Source organism: Bombina bombina, chromosome 7 (assembly GCF_027579735.1).
Source record: "Bombina bombina isolate aBomBom1 chromosome 7, aBomBom1.pri, whole genome shotgun sequence".
NCBI lineage: Eukaryota > Metazoa > Chordata > Amphibia > Anura > Bombinatoridae > Bombina > Bombina bombina.
This window is the reverse complement of record NC_069505.1, coordinates 246760304-246779811: the sequence shown is the minus strand read 5'-3', so window position 1 is coordinate 246779811 and position 19508 is coordinate 246760304. Positions and strand designations below refer to the sequence as shown.

General features: G+C 41.8%; 1 protein-coding gene across 1 annotated transcript in view; it reads left to right on the top strand.

Annotated features, from left to right (window-relative positions):
* Nucleotides 1-19508, top strand: part of SUCLG2 (succinate-CoA ligase GDP-forming subunit beta) — a 641499-nt gene that overhangs the window by 582631 nt on the left and 39360 nt on the right. The window contains exon 10 of the mRNA XM_053720692.1: nucleotides 8042-8162. Within this exon, the coding sequence (XP_053576667.1) occupies nucleotides 8042-8162 (121 nt within the window). The remainder of the gene's footprint in view (nucleotides 1-8041; nucleotides 8163-19508) is intronic.

The following is a 19508-nucleotide window of genomic DNA, read 5'->3' as shown; positions in this document are numbered from 1 at the left end:
TTTCCTATACCCAAGCGGGTGGCGGACATTGTTAATAAAGAATGGGAAAGGCCCGGTATTCCTTTCGTCCCTCCCCCCATATTTAAAAAATTGTTTCCTATGGTCGACCCCAGAAAGGACTTATGGCAGTCAGTCCCCAAGGTCGAGGGAGCGGTTTCTACTTTAAACAAACGCACCACTATTCCCATAGAGGATAGTTGTGCTTTCAAAGATCCTATGGATAAAAAATTAGAAGGTTTGCTTAAAAAGATGTTTGTTCAGCAGGGTTACCTTCTACAACCCATTTCATGCATTGTCCCTGTCACTACAGCCGCATATTTCTGGTTTGATGAACTGATTAAGGTGCTCGATAGTGACTCGCCTCCTTATGAGGAGATTATGGACAGAGTCAATACTCTCAAATTGGCTAATTCTTTCACTCTAGACGCCTCTTTGCAATTGGCTAAGTTAGCGGCTAAGAATTCTGGGTTTGCTATTGTGGCGCGCAGAGCGCTTTGGTTGAAATCTTGGTCGGCTGATGCGTCTTCCAAGAACAAGCTACTAAACATTCCTTTCAAGGGGAAAACGCTGTTTGGTCCTGACTTGAAAGAGATTATCTCTGATATCACTGGGGGTAAGGGCCATGCCCTTCCTCAGGATCGGCCTTTCAAGGCAAAAAATAGACCTAATTTTCGTCCCTTTCGTAAAAACGGACCAGCCCAAGGTGCTACGTCCTCTAAGCAAGAAGGTAATACTTCTCAGGCCAAGCCAGCTTGGAGACCAATGCAAGGCTGGAACAAGGGGAAGCAGGCAAAGAAACCTGCCACTGCTACCAAGACAGCATGAAATATCGGCCCCCGATCCGGGACCGGATCTGGTGGGGGGCAGACTCTCTCTCTTCGCTCAGGCTTGGGCAAGAGATGTTCTGGATCCTTGGGCGCTAGAAATAGTCTCCCAGGGTTATCTTCTGGAATTCAAGGGACTTCCCCCAAGGGGAAGGTTCCACAGGTCTCAGTTGTCTTCAGACCACATAAAAAGACAGGCGTTCTTACTTTGCGTAGAAGACCTGTTAAAAATGGGAGTGATTCATCCTGTTCCATTGAGAGAACAAGGGATGGGGTTCTACTCCAATCTGTTCATAGTTCCCAAAAAAGAGGGAACATTCAGACCAATCCTAGATCTCAAGATCTTAAACAAATTTCTCAAGGTCCCATCTTTCAAGATGGAAACCATTCGAACTATCCTTCCTTCCATCCAGGAAGGTCAATTCATGACCACGGTGGATTTAAAGGATGCGTATCTACATATTCCTATCCACAAGGAACATCATCGGTTCCTAAGGTTTGCATTCTTGGACAAACATTACCAGTTCGTGGCGCTTCCTTTCGGATTAGCCACTGCTCCAAGGATTTTCACAAAGGTACTAGGGTCCCTTCTAGCTGTGCTAAGACCAAGGGGCATTGCAGTAGTACCTTACCTGGACGACATTCTGATTCAAGCGTCGTCCCTCCCTCGAGCAAAGGCTCACACGGACATCGTCCTGGCCTTTCTCAGATCGCACGGCTGGAAAGTGAACGTGGAAAAGAGTTCTCTATCCCCGTCAACAAGGGTTCCCTTCTTGGGAACAATTATAGACTCCTCAGAAATGAGGATTTTTCTAACAGAGGCCAGAAAGACAAAGCTCCTGGACTCTTGTCGAATACTTCATTCCGTTCCTCTTCCTTCCGTAGCTCAGTGCATGGAAGTGATCGGGTTGATGGTAGCGGCAATGGACATAGTTCCTTTTGCGCGCATTCATCTAAGACCGTTACAACTGTGCATGCTCAGTCAGTGGAATGGGGACTATACAGACTTGTCTCCAAAGATACAAGTAAATCAGAGGACCAGAGACTCACTCCGTTGGTGGCTGTCCCTGGACAACCTGTCACGAGGGATGACATTCCACAGACCAGAGTGGGTCATTGTCACGACCGACGCCAGTCTGATGGGCTGGGGCGCGGTCTGGGGATCCCTGAAAGCTCAGGGTCTTTGGTCTCGGGAAGAATCTCTTCTACCGATAAATATTCTGGAACTGAGAGCGATATTCAATGCTCTCAAGGCTTGGCCTCAGCTAGCGAGGACCAAGTTCATACGGTTTCAATCAGACAACATGACGACTGTTGCGTACATCAACCATCAGGGGGGAACAAGGAGTTCCCTAGCGATGGAAGAAGTGACCAAGATCATTCTATGGGCGGAGTCTCACTCCTGCCACCTGTCTGCTATCCACATCCCGGGAGTGGAAAATTGGGAAGCGGATTTTCTGAGTCGTCAGACATTGCATCCGGGGGAGTGGGAACTCCATCCGGAAATCTTTGCCCAAGTCACTCAACTTTGGGGCATTCCAGACATGGATCTGATGGCCTCTCGTCAGAACTTCAAAGTTCCTTGCTACGGGTCCAGATCCAGGGATCCCAAGGCGGCTCTAGTGGATGCACTAGTAGCACCTTGGACCTTCAAACTAGCTTATGTGTTCCCGCCGTTTCCTCTCATCCCCAGGCTGGTAGCCAGGATCAATCAGGAGAGGGCGTCGGTGATCTTGATAGCTCCTGCGTGGCCACGCAGGACTTGGTATGCAGATCTGGTGAATATGTCATCGGCTCCACCTTGGAAGCTACCTTTGAGACGAGACCTTCTTGTTCAGGGTCCGTTCGAACATCCGAATCTGGTTTCACTCCAGCTGACTGCTTGGAGATTGAACGCTTGATTTTATCGAAGCGAGGTTTCTCAGATTCTGTTATCGATACTCTTGTTCAGGCCAGAAAGCCTGTAACTAGAAAGATTTACCACAAAATTTGGAAAAAATATATCTGTTGGTGTGAATCTAAAGGATTCCCTTGGGACAAGGTTAAGATTCCTAGGATTCTATCCTTCCTTCAAGAAGGATTGGAAAAAGGATTATCGGCAAGTTCCCTGAAGGGACAGATTTCTGCCTTGTCGGTGTTACTTCACAAAAAACTGGCAGCTGTGCCAGATGTTCAAGCCTTTGTTCAGGCTCTGGTTAGAATCAAGCCTGTTTACAAACCTTTGACTCCTCCTTGGAGTCTCAATTTAGTTCTTTCAGTTCTTCAGGGGGTTCCGTTTGAACCCTTACATTCCGTTGATATTAAGTTATTATCTTGGAAAGTTTTGTTTTTAGTTGCAATTTCTTCTGCTAGAAGAGTTTCAGAATTATCTGCTCTGCAGTGTTCTCCTCCTTATCTGGTGTTCCATGCAGATAAGGTGGTTTTACGTACTAAACCTGGTTTTCTTCCAAAAGTTGTTTCTAACAAAAACATTAACCAGGAGATTATCGTACCTTCTCTGTGTCCGAAACCAGTTTCAAAGAAGGAACGCTTGTTGCACAATTTGGATGTTGTTCGCGCTCTAAAATTCTATTTAGATGCTACAAAGGATTTTAGACAAACATCTTCCCTGTTTGTTGTTTATTCAGGTAAAAGGAGAGGTCAAAAAGCAACTTCTACCTCTCTCTCTTTTTGGATTAAAAGCATCATCAGATTGGCTTACGAGACTGCCGGACGGCAGCCTCCCGAAAGAATCACGGCTCATTCCACTAGGGCTGTGGCTTCCACATGGGCCTTCAAGAACGAGGCTTCTGTTGATCAGATATGTAGGGCAGCGACTTGGTCTTCACTGCACACTTTTACCAAATTTTACAAGTTTGATACTTTTGCTTCTTCTGAGGCTATTTTTGGGAGAAAGGTTTTGCAAGCCGTGGTGCCTTCCATTTAGGTGACCTGATTTGCTCCCTCCCTTCATCCGTTTCCTAAAGCTTTGGTATTGGTTCCCACAAGTAAGGATGACGCCGTGGACCGGACACACCTATGTTGGAGAAAACAGAATTTATGTTTACCTGATAAATTTCTTTCTCCAACGGTGTGTCCGGTCCACGGCCCGCCCTGGTTTTTTTAATCAGGTCTGATAATTTATTTTCTTTAACTACAGTCACCACGGTACCATATGGTTTCTCCTATGCTATTATTCCTCCTTAACGTCGGTCGAATGACTGGGGTAGGCGGAGCCTAGGAGGGATCATGTGACCAGCTTTGCTGGGCTCTTTGCCATTTCCTGTTGGGGAAGAGAATATCCCACAAGTAAGGATGACGCCGTGGACCGGACACACCGTTGGAGAAAGAAATTTATCAGGTAAACATAAATTCTGTTTTTGCTTCTTCGGAGGCTATTTTTGGGAGAAAGGTTCTTCAGGCAGTGGTTCCTTCTGTTTAATGTTCCTGCCTTGTCCCTCCCTTCATCCGTGTACTTTAGCTTTGGTATTGGTATTCCATAAGTAATGGATGACCCGTGGACTGAATACACTTAACAAGAGAAAACATAATTTATGCTTACCTGATAAATTTATTTCTCTTGTAGTGTATTCAGTCCACGGCCCGCCCTGTCTTTAAGGCAGGTTTAAATTTTAATTAAACTCCAGTCACCACTGCACCCTATGGTTTCTCCTTTCTCGTCTTGTTTCGGTCGAATGACTGGATATGACATGTGAGGGGAGGAGCTATATAGCAACTCTGCTTGGGTGATCCTCTTGCAACTTCCTGTTGGGAAGGAGATATAATCCCATAAGTAATGGATGACCCGTGGACTGACTACACTGCAAGAGAAATACATTTATCAGGTAAGCATAAATTATGTTTTCTTAGACCTTGAAGGCCACCTCTTTTCAGAATGCATTTTAACAGTTTTTCACCACTAGATGGTGTTCGTTCACGTATTTCATATAGATAACACTGTGCTCGTGCACGTGAAGTTATCTGGGAGCACACACTGATTGGCTAAACTGCAAGTCTGTCAAAAGAACTGAAATAAAGGGGCAGTTTGCAGAGGCTTAGATACAAGATAATCACAGAGGTTAAAAGTATATTATTATAACTGTGTTGGTTATGCAAAACTGGGGAATGGGTAATAAAGGGATTATCTATCTTTTAAAACAATAAAAATTCTGGTGTAGACTGTCCCTTTAAGATTTCTGTGTCCCTTTTACCGACTGTCAGCCACTATGGGCTGCAGCACATTGCAAAGCAGTACATTGTAGATTAGTCTGACAGCCAATGAGTTAATTAACAGATGTTTGATTAAAAGTCCCAATCGCATAAAGTTGTTTATAAAACGTAATTGGGATGCCGCGTCAATTGACCATGACCAACCGGCGGTTTAATAAAATGTAACCAGTCATTCTGCCATTTGCTCTTTTTATGTCTCCATTACACAGGGCCGACTCTGAGCCCTGGAGTTTTAGTATTTTTGGAATGAACTTTTAATAAAATCAGCTTTTATGCTTTGCACTAGTAAATGTTAACATCTCTAAAATGCTGTGTTTGTATATTTTTCCTCACTTTGCTTCTGCCAAAATATAATCTCTATTCCTTATTCACTGCTTTCTTCTCCGTTAGATGTTTGAGCAAGCTCAGAGAATGTCATTCAAAAATGATTTATAAAGATTGAGCTGGCCGACAAAAAGGCACCTAAACAACGTTAACATAAATTTCGCCACATGTAAATAAATCACGGCTTCATTTGAATGGATCTGTGGGTTTATTTAGAAGGTTACAATAAACCTTAGACAGAATTATCTACCCGATTCACTTTCTTATTGATTAAATCCTTTTAGACTCCTCTCTAATTAAACACAGTATTTTTTATTAAAGCTATGCATAGAGTCATCCATTATACAAGCCACATCTCATTTCTTTCCATGGGGTTTTCAGCCATTCGCTGCCATTGGATTAAAAGACATGATTAAAATTCTACTGGTAACAAGATATAGATCCTTAGACCAGAACGGCCGTCTTAGGGCTTCCGATATTAGACCCTCTGATTATACTCTTTATCTTTAGTAATGTAAGCCAATGATTTCCCATCATTCTCTAAACAATGTTTGTCTAACAGCCTACTGTATCAGATTAGCCGATTAACCCTTTAACTAACTGGTCCAGACATTTATTTATTTATTAAATCAAATGAAGTTTATCACATTATTTGTATATTTCCCTGTGCGCATTCATTTTTCTAAACGCCATTTAGATTTTGCCTTTCAGACATTTTTTTTTTCATATCATGAAGCACTAAACTAAGACAAAACCTGGATTTTCTGAGTTTACCGATACCAAATATGTAGAGGTTTATAGATAGTGTAATATATAAACGTATCCTCCGTCCTGTGACTTGTGAAATCGTCCAGCCTACAGTTTGCTTTTCTCCCTGACTATTGGATTTCTGTAATGTTTTACATTTATATTGCTGTTGTTTTCATGTAAGAGTTGGATGAATTAGTTATTGCATTATGTTCCTTTTTAAAGACATAGGGGAGTTGAAACTAAACTTGCATGATTCAGATAGAGCATGTCATTTTAAGACACTATTAAATTCAATAATATTTTCAAATGTGCTTTGTTCTCTTGGTATCCCTTGTTGAAAAAGAACACGCACATATCCTACACTAGTGGGAGCTAGCTGCTGATTGGTGCCTGCACATATTTTTCTCATGTGATTGGCTAACTAGATATGTTCAGTTAGCTGCCAGTAGTGCAATGCTGCTCCTTCAGCAAAGGATAGCTAGAGAATGAAGCACATTTTCTAAAAGAAGTAAATTGGAAAGTTGTTTAAAATTGTATGTTCTATCCAAACCATGAAAGAAAATGTTGGGGTTTCCTGTCCCTTTAAGCTATCCAAAAGAAGTTTTCAGCAATAGCAAAAAAGAAATAAATGTGGAACATTTTGTGTGTTGAATGTAAATGCAGGTTTATTGCAAAGCCGCATGTTTATGCATTGAGTAGATTTCACGGTTGTACTTTCATGGTTTTCTTCAGCCTTCATTGCTTTGCGGAATATTTCTAAGAACTGACAGACACACTTTTATAAACCTGAGCCGCTGCTGCAAGAACTCAGCCTGGGACAAGTAACCAGAGCGTTGGGGACAATTCTAGTATTTCCGTAAATTACATCACAGGCTCCCTGCGCTACAGCTGCTTATTAAACACAAATTAAAGGGGCAGAAAAGTGCAAAAAGAGAATGCTCTGTTAGTTGTTGCACTGCTGCTTGTACATAACTGTAAGCTTAGCCCCTGCAAAAGGATTAAACACAGTTAAATGGACAGTAAAGTCAAAATGTAACTTTCATGATTCAGATAGAGCAGCAATTTTAAACAACTTTACAATTTACTTCAGTTATCAAGTTTGCTTTGTTCTCTTGGTATCTTTTATTGAAGAGTAAAACTAGGTAGGCTCAGGAGTGTGCACGTGTCTTTAGGACTCTATGGCAGCCGTTTTTGCAACATTATTTGTAGCTGCTGCCATAGAGTCCTAAAGACACGTGCACACTCCTGAGTGCTTATGAGCCTACCTCTGTATCTTAATAGCTTATTTTGCACTTACCTAGATAAATGCTTATGCAATTTACATATTATCGACCTAACCTTTGTTATGCACCTTTTACTTTATGTATTTATTTTGTTTCTGCTTGTTTGATCCTTGGGGCATTGTTTGTCTTTACCCTGTAACGTGCTGCAGCGTCTGTGCATTAGAAAGAAATATGTTTAGCTTAGAGTTGCAGAAAATTGCACTGTTGATGACGATATGCGTTAATGGTTGTGTCAGATAATTTAGCTTTATTCTTTGGAAAATGGTTAAAAATCTTAACACTTTGATTTCCACACTGCCTCCTTCGTGAACAGCGGAACTAGGCTCTATCGCCAAAGGCTGCTGCAATCCTTGTTTTTTTTTTTCATTTCTCACTGGCATCCATGGGGCTATCCCATCACCTACCTGTAACCACAACACGTACCTTACATCATGACCATCAGTTATGGCATCTTCTGCTGTTATGTCATGGCTGACAAGACCTTCAGCTGCAAGATTATGGTTGTTCATCCTGTGTGCTGCAATGGTATTGGCATCTAAACTGTCTATCATTAATGTAGACAAACATATTCATTTTTAGTTTTGTCTTTGTAGATTTTCTGTATAGCATTTATTTGCTTATGTTGACAATGTTCTTCCTTGTGCTTTATAGGTAGAAGCAATTCTTGTTAACATTTTTGGAGGCATCGTCAATTGTGCTATCATTGCGAACGGAATAACAAAAGCTTGCAGAGAACTCGAACTGAAGGTTCCGCTAGTGGTGAGACTTGAAGGTAGGTTTGGTATTTTTTGGGTTATTTTTTATAATTACAGAGAGCTTGCTAGTCTTGTGCTTTTTCTTACTGAAGCAGGTAAGTGGTAATGTGAATAGACCATGCAATCGTTTTAGAAATAGTCTTCCGTATAAAGAGTAGTTCTCATCACTCGCATAGAGCGCTAACTATTCCACAGCACTAGAGGTTAGGTGCATTATGTCAACGTACAATTGCTAAATAATGCAGGTGTAGAGGGTTCACCTTGGAAAATATAATATACATAATAGCTGGGCCTCGGAGCTTATAAGCAAAAGGGAGTACAAGGGTATCTGATGCGAAAGAAAAGGGTTCTGAGGTTAGGAAACCACGAGAGAGACTAAAGGGACATAAAACCACAACATTTTATTTCAGCATTCAGATAAAGCATACAATTTTGAACATATTTCAAATTTTCTTCTATTATCTAATTTGCATTGTTCTTTTGGTATCTTTCATTGAAAAGCAGGGACGTAAGCTCTGGAGCCCTATATGGCAGCAGTTTTGCAAGAATGTTATCCATTTGCAAGAGCAATTTCCTGCCATGTAGTTGTCCAGACCCCTACCTATGTATCTCTTCAATAAAGAAAAGAATACTCTGGGAATAAAGCAAATTTAAATATAGAAGTGAATTAGATAAGTTGTTTTGATTGTATGCTCTGTGTGTTTCACAAAAGAAAAATGTTGGGTGTCATATCCTTTTAAAATAGGTTGTAGACATCCCTGAAAAGTTTCTAGGGAACATCTGAAAGCTTGAGGCAAGTCTTGTGGAGTAAGGTGCCATAAGTGCATTTGTAGAGACGTCTTGTAGACAGGGATGTGAGTAGGTGACATAAGTGCATTTCTAGAGAAGTCTTGTAGACAGGGATGTGAGTAGGTGACATAAGTGCATTTGTAGAGACGTCTTGTAGACGGGAATGTGAGTAGGTGACATAAGTGCATTTCTATAGAAGTCTTGTAGACAGGGATGTGAGTAGGTGACATAAGTGCATTTCTATAGAAGTCTTGTAGACAGGGATGTGAGTAGGTGACATAAGTGCATTTCTAGAGAAGTCTTGTAGACAGGGATGTGAGTAGGTGACATAAGTGCATTTCTAGAGAAGTCTTGTAGACAGGGATGTGAGTAGGTGACATAAGTGCATTTCTATAGAAGTCTTGTAGACAGGGATGTGAGTAGGTGACATAAGTGCATTTGTAGAGACGTCTTGTAGACGGGAATGTGAGTAGGTGACATAAGTGCATTTCTATAGAAGTCTTGTAGACAGGGATGTGAGTAGGTGACATAAGTGCATTTCTAGAGAAGTCTTGTAGACAGGGATGTGAGTAGGTGACATAAGTGCATTTCTAGAGAAGTCTTGTAGACAGGGATGTGAGTAGGTGACATAAGTGCATTTGTAGAGACGTCTTGTAGACGGGAATGTGAGTAGGTGACATAAGTGCATTTCTAGAGAAGTCTTGTAGACAGGAATGTGAGTAGGTGACATAAGTGCATTTCTAGAGAAGTCTTGTAGACAGGAATGTGAGTAGGTGACATAAGTGCATTTCTAGAGAAGTCTTGTAGACAGGAATGTGAGTAGGTGACATAAGTGCATTTCTAGAGAAGTCTTGTAGACAGGAATGTGAGTAGGTGACATAAGTGCATTTCTAGAGAAGTCTTGTAGACAGGAATGTGAGTAGGTGACATAAGTGCATTTCTAGAGAAGTCTTGTAGACAGGGATGTGAGTAGGTGACATAAGTGCATTTCTATAGAAGTCTTGTAGACAGGGATGTGAGTAGGTGACATAAGTGCATTTCTATAGAAGTCTTGTAGACAGGGATGTGAGTAGGTGACATAAGTGCATTTCTAGAGAAGTCTTGTAGACGGGAATGTGAGTAGGTGACATAAGTGCATTTGTAGAGACGTCTTGTAGACGGGAATGTGAGTAGGTGACATAAGTGCATTTCTATAGAAGTCTTGTAGACAGGGATGTGAGTAGGTGACATAAGTGCACTTCTAGAGAAGAATTGTAGATAGGAATGTGAGTAGGTGACATAAGTGCATTTCTATAGAAGTCTTGTAGATGGGAATGTGAGTAGGTGACATAAGTGCATTTCTAGAGAAGTCTTGTAGACTTGAATGTGAGTAGGTGATATAAGTGCATTTCTAGAGAAGTCTTGTAGACAGGGATGTGAGTAGGTGACATAAGTGCATTTCTAGAGAAGTCTTGTAGACAGGAATGTGAGTAGGTGGCATAAGTGCATTTCTACAGAAGTCTTGTAGACAGGGATGTGAGTAGGTGACATAAGTGCATTTCTGCAGAAGTCTTGTAGACAGGGATGTGAGTAGGTGACATAAGTGCATTTCTAGAGAAGTCTTGTAGACGGGAATGTGAGTAGGTGACATAAGTGCATTTCTGCAGAAGTCTTGTAGACAGGAATGTGAGTAGGTGGCATAAGTGCATTTCTAGAGAAGTCTTGTAGACGGGAATGTGAGTAGGTGATATAAGTGCATTTCTAGAGAAGTCTTGTAGACAGGGATGTGAGTAGGTGGCATAAGTGCATTTCTATAGAAGTCTTGTAGACGGGAATGTGAGTAGGTGACATAAGTGCATTTCTACAGAAGTTTTGTAGACAGGGATGTGAGTAGGTGACATAAGTGCATTTCTATAGAAGTCTTGTAGACGGGAATGTGAGTAGGTGACATAAGTGCATTTCTATAGAAGTCTTGTAGACAGGGATGTGAGTATGTGACATAAGTGCATTTCTGCAGAAGTTTTGTAGACAGGGATGTGAGTAGGTGGCATAAGTGCATTTCTACAGAAGTCTTGTAGACAGGGATGTGAGTAGGTGACATAAGTGCATTTCTGCAGAAGTCTTGTAGACAGGGATGTGAGTAGGTGACATAAGTGCATTTCTAGAGAAGTCTTGTAGACGGGAATGTGAGTAGGTGACATAAGTGAATTTCTGCAGAAGTCTTGTAGACAGGGATGTGAGTAGGTGACATAAGTGCATTTCTAGAGAAGTCTTGTAGACAGGAATGTGAGTAGGTGGCATAAGTGCATTTCTAGAGAAGTCTTGTAGACAGGGATGTGAGTAGGTGACATAAGTGCATTTCTAGAGAAGTCTTGTAGACGGGAATGTGAGTAGGTGACATAAGTGCATTTCTAGAGAAGTCTTGTAGACAGGGATGTGAGTAGGTGACATAAGTGCATTTCTAGAGAAGTCTTGTAGACGGGAATGTGAGTAGGTGACATAAGTGCATTTCTGCAGAAGTCTTGTAGACAGGGATGTGAGTAGGTGACATAACTGCATTTCTATAGAAGTCTTGTAGACGGGAATGTGAGTAGGTGACATAACTGCATTTCTATAGAAGTCTTGTAGACGGGAATGTGAGTAGGTGACATAAGTGCATTTCTAGAGAAGTCTTGTAGACAGGGATGTGAGTAGGTGACATAAGTGCATTTCTACAGAAGTCTTGTAGACAGGGATGTGAGTAGGTGACATAAGTGTATTTCTAGAGAAGTCTTGTAGACAGGGATGTGAGTAGGTGACATAAGTGCATTTCTAGAGAAGTCTTGTAGATGGGAATGTGAGTAGGTGACATAAGTGCATTTCTAGAGAAGTCTTGTAAACAGGGATGTGAGTAGGTGACATAAGTGCATTTCTAGAGAAGTCTTGTAGACAGGGATGTGAGTAGGTGACATAAGTGCATTTCTAGAGAAGTCTTGTAGACAGGAATGTGAGTAGGTGACATAAGTGCATTTCTAGAGAAGTCTTGTAAACAGGGATGTGAGTAGGTGACATAAGTGCATTTGTAGAGACGTCTTGTAGACAGGGATGTGAGTAGGTGACATAACTGCATTTCTAGAGAAGTCTTGTAGACAGGAATGTGAGTAGGTGACAAGAAAGAAGGAAAGACAGATGATTGGGCAGTAGGAGCGGGAAGGAGAATGTTTGCAAACCAGGGGGGTAGTAATAGAAGCGGTTGAGATGTTATTGAGAGCAGTGTAGGATTTTACATTTTATTCTTGAGGCTAAAGGAAGATAGAGGAGGGGCTGGCAGAGAGGTGCAGCAGATGAGGAGGGGCATGAGAGGAAGATCAGTCTGGCTGAGGCATTCATGGTGATTTTATTAGGGACTGATTCGTTTTTGTTTTTTTAAAGCGACAGTAAAGTCCAAATTAAACTTTCATGATTCAGATAGGGCATATCATTTTAAACAACTTTCCAATTTACTTTTATCATCAATTTTGCTTTGTTCTTTTGGAATTCTTTGTTGAAAGCTAAACCTAGGTAGGTTTGTATGCTAATTTTTAAGCCCTTTGGTCCGCCTCTTATCTCAGTACATTTTGACAGTTATTCAAAGCTAGAGGGTACAAATTAATGTTTCATATAGATAACATTGTGCTCACTCCCGTGGACTTATTTATGAGTCATCAATGATTGGCTAAAATGCAAGTCTGTCAAAAGAACTGAAATAAGGGGACAGTCTGCAGTGGCTTAGATACAAGGTAATCACAGAGGTAAAACGTGTATTAATATAACTGTTGGTTATGCAAAACTGGGGAATGGGTAATAAAGGGATTATCTACATTCGGGAGTAGACTGTCCCTTTAAATAAACATTTCTTCAATATGTGGGATGTTTATCAGCCAGTGAGGTTCTCTCCCACTCTGTAAAACTAGCAGTTTAGTCTTCTGTCTTCCATCAGACAGGATCATTAAATGTTTATAAGGTGTTCTATGCTACACTTATAATAATCTAATATTCAAACATCAATTTTCAAAGTAATTTTTTCACTTTTCACCCAAAATTTTATGATTCAGCTAGAACCTGCAATTTTATGTTTCAAAAATGTCAGAGTTTTAAATGTGTATCTAAAAGCTAATTTCTTCTGTTAAGTGTGATCAGTCCACGGGTCATCATTACTTCTGGGATATTACTCCTCCCCAACAGGAAGTGCAAGAGGATTCACCCAGCAGAGCTGCATATAGCTCCTCCCCTCTACGTCACTCCCAGTCATTCTCTTGCACCCAACGACTAGATAGGATGTGTGAGAGGACTATGGTGATTATACTTAGTTTTATATCTTCAATCAAAAGTTTGTTATTTTAAAATAGCACCGGAGTGTGTTATTATCTCTCTGGCAGAGTTTGAAGAAGAATCTACCAGAGTTTTTGTTATGATTTTAGCCGGAGTAGTTAAGATCATATTGCTGTTTCTCGGCCATCTGAGGAGAGGTAAACTTCAGATCAGGGGACAGCGGGCAGATGAATCTGCATAGAGGTATGTAGCAGTTTTTATTTTCTGACAATGGAATTGATGAGAAAATCCTGCCATACCGATATAATGTCATGTATGTATACTTTACACTTCAGTATTCTGGGGAATGGTACTTCACTAGAATTACACTGTAAGAAATACATAAAGCTGTTTAATAACTAGAGATTATGTTTAACGTTTTTGCTGGAATGTAAAATCGTTTTCATTTACTGAGGTACTGAGTGAATAAATGTTTGGGCACTATTTTTCCACTTGGCAGTTGCTTAATCTGTTTTCTGACAGTTTCTGTTCTCCCTCACTGCTGTGTGTGAGGGGGAGGGGCCGTTTTTTGGCGCTTTTTCTACACATCAAATATTTCAGTCAGCAACTCATTGTATTCCCTGCATGATCCGGTTCATCTCTACAGAGCTCAGGGGTCTTCAAAACTTATTTTGAGGGAGGTAATTTCTCTCAGCAGAGCTGTGAGAATTATTGTTTGACTGAGATAAAAAACGTTTATTCTGTAATTTGTTTCCTGCTTTCAGAATTTGTTATCTTTGCTAATGGGATTAAACCTTTGCTAAAGTTGTGTTATTTACAAGGATTGAGGCTATAACTGTTTCAATTTATTAATTTTCAACTGTCATAGATCTTCTGTGCTTCTTAAAGGCACAGTACGTTTTAATATTATTCTAATTGAATTGTATTTCCAAGTTACAAGTTTATTTGCTAGTGTGTTAAACATGTCTGATTCAGAGGATGATACCTGTGTCATTTGTTGCAATGCCAAAGTGGAGCCCAATAGAAATTTATGTACTAACTGTATTGATGCTACTTTAAATAAAAGTCAATCTGTACAAATTGAACAAATTTCACCAAACAACGAGGGGAGAGTTATGCCGACTAACTCGCCTCACGTGTCAGTACCTACATCTCCCGCTCAGAGGGAGGTGCGTGATATTGTAGCGCCGAGTACATCTGGGCGGCCATTACAAATCACATTACAGGATATGGCTACTGTTATGACTGAGGTTTTGGCTAAATTACCAGAGCTAAGAGGTAAGCGTGATCACTCTGGGGTGAGAACAGAGTGCGCTGATAATATTAGGGCCATGTCAGACACTGCGTCACAGGTGGCAGAACATGAGGACGGAGAGCTTCATTCTGTGGGTGACGGTTCTGATCCAAACAGACTGGATTCAGATATTTCAAATTTTAAATTTAAACTGGAAAACCTCCGTGTATTACTAGGGGAGGTGTTAGCGGCTCTGAATGATTGTAACACAGTTGCAATACCAGAGAAAATGTGTAGGTTGGATAAATATTTTGCGGTACCGACGAGTACTGAGGTTTTTCCTATACCTAAGAGACTTACTGAAATTGTTACTAAGGAGTGGGATAGACCCGGTGTGCCGTTCTCACCCCCTCCGATATTTAGAAAAATGTTTCCAATAGACGCCACCACAAGGGACTTATGGCAAACGGTCCCTAAGGTGGAGGGAGCAGTTTCTACCTTAGCTAAGCGTACCACTATCCCGGTGGAGGATAGCTGTGCTTTTTCAGATCCAATGGATAAAAAGTTAGAGGGTTACCTTAAGAAAATGTTTGTTCAACAAGGTTTTATATTGCAACCCCTTGCATGCATTGCGCCGATCACGGCTGCAGCGGCATTCTGGATTGAGTCTCTGGAAGAGAACATTGGTTCAGCTACTCTGGACGACATTACGGACAGGCTTAGAGTCCTTAAACTAGCTAATTCATTCATTTCGGAGGCCGTAGTACATCTTACTAAACTTACGGCGAAGAATTCAGGATTCGCCATTCAGGCACGCAGGGCGCTGTGGCTAAAATCCTGGTCAGCTGATGTTACTTCTAAGTCTAAATTGCTTAATATACCTTTCAAAGGGCAGACCTTATTCGGGCCCGGGTTGAAAGAGATTATCGCTGACATTACAGGAGGTAAAGGCCATGCCCTGCCTCAGGACAAAGCCAAAGCCAAGACTAGACAGTCTAATTTTCGTTCCTTTCGTAATTTCAAAGCAGGAGCAGCATCAACTTCCTCTGCACCAAAACAGGAAGGAGCTGTTGCCCGCTACAGATAAGGCTGGAAACCTAACCAGTCCTGGAACAAGGGCAAGCAGACTAGGAAACCTGCTGCTGCCCCTAAAACAGCATGAATTGAGGGCCCCCGATCCGGGATCGGATCTAGTGGGGGGCAGACTTTCTCTCTTCGCCCAGGCTTGGGCAAGAGATGTTCAGGATCCCTGGGCGCTAGAGATAATATCTCAGGGATACCTTCTGGACTTCAAATACTCTCCTCCAAGAGAGAGATTTCATCTGTCAAGATTGTCAACAATCCAGACAAAGAAAGAGGCGTTTCTACGCTGCGTACAAGAGCTCTTGTTAATGGGAGTAATCCATCCAGTTCCACGATCGGAACAGGGACAGGGGTTTTACTCAAATCTGTTTGTGGTTCCCAAAAAAGAGGGAACTTTCAGACCAATCCTGGACTTAAAGATCCTAAACAAATTCCTAAGAGTTCCATCGTTCAAGATGGAGACTATTCGGACAATTTTACCTATGATCCAAGAGGGTCAGTACATGACCACTGTAGATTTAAAAGATGCTTACCTTCACATACCGATTCACAAAGATCATTATCGGTACCTAAGGTTTGCCTTCCTAGACAGGCATTACCAGTTTGTGGCTCTTCCATTCGGATTGGCTACAGCTCCAAGAATCTTCACAAAGGTTCTGGGTGCTCTTCTGGCGGTACTAAGACCGCGGGGAATCTCGGTAGCTCCATACCTAGACGACATTCTGATACAAGCTTCAAGCTTTCAAACTGCCAAGTCTCATACAGAGTTAGTGCTGGCATTTCTAAGGTCACATGGATGGAAGGTGAACGAAAAGAAAAGTTCACTCGTTCCACTCACAAGAGTTCCCTTCCTGGGGACTCTTATAGATTCTGTAGAAATGAAGATTTACCTGACAGAGGACAGGCTAACAAGACTTCAAAGTGCTTGCCGCACCCTTCATTCCATTCAACACCCGTCAGTGGCTCAATGCATGGAGGTAATCGGCTTAATGGTAGCGGCAATGGACATAGTACCCTTTGCACGCTTACACCTCAGACCACTGCAACTGTGCATGCTAAGTCAGTGGAATGGGGATTACTCAGACTTATCCCCTTCTCTGAATCTGGATCAAGAGACCAGAAATTCTCTTCTATGGTGGCTTTCTCGGCCACATCTGTCCAGGGGGATGCCATTCAGCAGACCAGACTGGACAATTGTAACAACAGACGCCAGCCTTCTAGGTTGGGGTGCCGTCTGGAATTCTCTGAAGGCTCAGGGACAATGGAGTCAGGAGGAGAGTCTCCTGCCAATAAACATTCTGGAATTGAGAGCAGTTCTCAATGACCTCCTGGCTTGGCCCCAGTTGACAACTCGGGGGTTCATCAGGTTTCAGTCGGACAACATCACGACTGTAGCTTACATCAACCATCAGGGAGGGACAAGAAGCTCCCTAGCTATGATGGAAGTATCAAAGATAATTCGCTGGGCAGAGTCTCACTCTTACCACCTGTCAGCAATCCACATCCCGGGAGTGGAGAACTGGGAGGCGGATTTCTTAAGTCGTCAGACTTTTCATCCGGGGGAGTGGGAACTTCATCCGGAGGTCTTTGCCCAAATACTTCGACGTTGGGGCAAACCAGAGATAGATCTCATGGCGTCTCGACAGAACGCCAAGCTTCCTCGTTACGGGTCCAGATCCAGGGATCCAGGAGCAGTCCTGATAGATGCTCTGACAGCACCTTGGGACTTCAGGATGGCTTACGTGTTTCCACCCTTCCCGTTACTTCCTCGATTGATTGCCAGAATCAAACAAGAGAGAGCATCAGTGATTCTAATAGCACCTGCGTGGCCACGCAGGACTTGGTATGCAGACCTGGTGGACTTGTCATCCTGTCCACCTTGGTCTCTACCTCTGAAACAGGACCTTCTGATACAGGGTCCCTTCAAACATCAAAATCTAACTTCTCTGAAGCTGACTGCTTGGAAATTGAACGCTTGATTTTATCAAGACGTGGGTTTTCTGAGTCAGTTATTGATACCTTAATACAGGCTAGGAAACCTGTTACCAGAAAGATTTACCATAAGATATGGCGTAAATACCTATATTGGTGTGAATCCAAAGGTTACTCTTGGAGTAAGGTTAGGATTCCTAGGATATTGTCTTTTCTTCAAGAAGGTTTAGAAAAGGGTTTATCTGCTAGTTCATTAAAGGGACAGATCTCAGCTCTGTCCATTCTGTTACACAAACGCCTGTCAGAAGTTCCTGACGTCCAGGCTTTTTGTCAGGCTTTGGCCAGGATTAAGCCTGTGTTTAAAACTGTTGCTCCACCATGGAGTTTAAACCTTGTTCTTAATGTTTTACAGGGCGTTCCGTTTGAACCCCTTCATTCCATTGATATAAAGTTGTTATCTTGGAAAGTTCTATTTTTAATGGCTATTTCCTCGGCTCGAAGAGTCTCTGAATTATCAGCCTTACATTGTGATTCTCCTTATTTGATTTTTCATTCGGATAAGGTAGTCCTGCGTACTAAACCTGGGTTCTTACCTAAGGTAGTTACTAACAGGAATATCAATCAAGAGATTGTTGTTCCTTCTTTATGCCCAAATCCTTCTTCAAAGAAGGAACGTCTACTGCACAACCTGGATGTAGTCCGTGCTCTAAAATTTTACTTACAGGCAACTAAGGAATTTCGACAAACGTCTTCTCTGTTTGTCATTTACTCTGGGCAGAGGAGAGGTCAAAAAGCTTCCGCTACCTCTCTTTCTTTTTGGCTTCGTAGCATAATTCGTTTAGCTTATGAGACTGCTGGACAGCAGCCTCCTGAAAGAATTACAGCTCATTCTACTAGAGCTGTGGCTTCCACTTGGGCCTTCAAGAATGAGGCCTCTGTTGAACAGATTTGCAAGGCTGCAACTTGGTCTTCGCTTCATACTTTTTCCAAATTTTACAAATTTGACACTTTTGCTTCATCGGAGGCTATTTTTGGGAGAAAGGTTCTTCAGGCAGTGGTTCCTTCTGTATAAAGAGCCTGCCTATCCCTCCCGTCATCCGTGTACTTTTGCTTTGGTATTGGTATCCCAGAAGTAATGATGACCCGTGGACTGATCACACTTAACAGAAGAAAACATAATTTATGCTTACCTGATAAATTCCTTTCTTCTGTAGTGTGATCAGTCCACGGCCCGCCCTGTTTTTAAGGCAGGTAAATATTTTTTAATTTATACTCCAGTCACCACTTCACCCTTGGCTTTTCCTTTCTCGTTGGTCCTTGGTCGAATGACTGGGAGTGACGTAGAGGGGAGGAGCTATATGCAGCTCTGCTGGGTGAATCCTCTTGCACTTCCTGTTGGGGAGGAGTAATATCCCAGAAGTAATGATGACCCGTGGACTGATCACACTACAGAAGAAAGGAATTTATCAGGTAAGCATAAATTATGTTTTTCTTTATGTATGTATCATGACTTGAGATGTTAATGTATATATTCTGTAAACCTCAATAAAAATGTTATCTAATTTGCTTCATTTTCTTGGTATCCTTATGCCCAGGAGCTAGGAACTGGCTGCTGATTGGTGGCTGCACATATCTCTCTCTTATTGGCTCACCTGGTGTGCTCATCTAGCTCTTAGCAATGCACTGATGCTCCTTCAACAAAGGATACCAAGAGAACAAAGCAAATTAGAAAACAGAAGAAAACTTTACAATCGAACCAAATCATGAAAGAAACATTTTAGGTTTTATATCCCTTTAAATGTTTTGTTTGCACCATTTATTTGGGGAAATACAAAATAGTCATATAAAGTGTAGTGAGACATCTTTTTTATGCTCTGTTCACTCTGATACCTGAGTAGTTTCTTTCCAGATGTAAATCTAGCAGAAGTGTCCCCTTGTCTAGGTGACATTATAAAAGATATGGTTTGTGTTTTAGCCCACAAGCAACTTGACATTCTGTCTGTGGTTCTATAAAGCAGTACAAAGGGGTTCTATTAGGAGTGTTTTATAGTCTGGC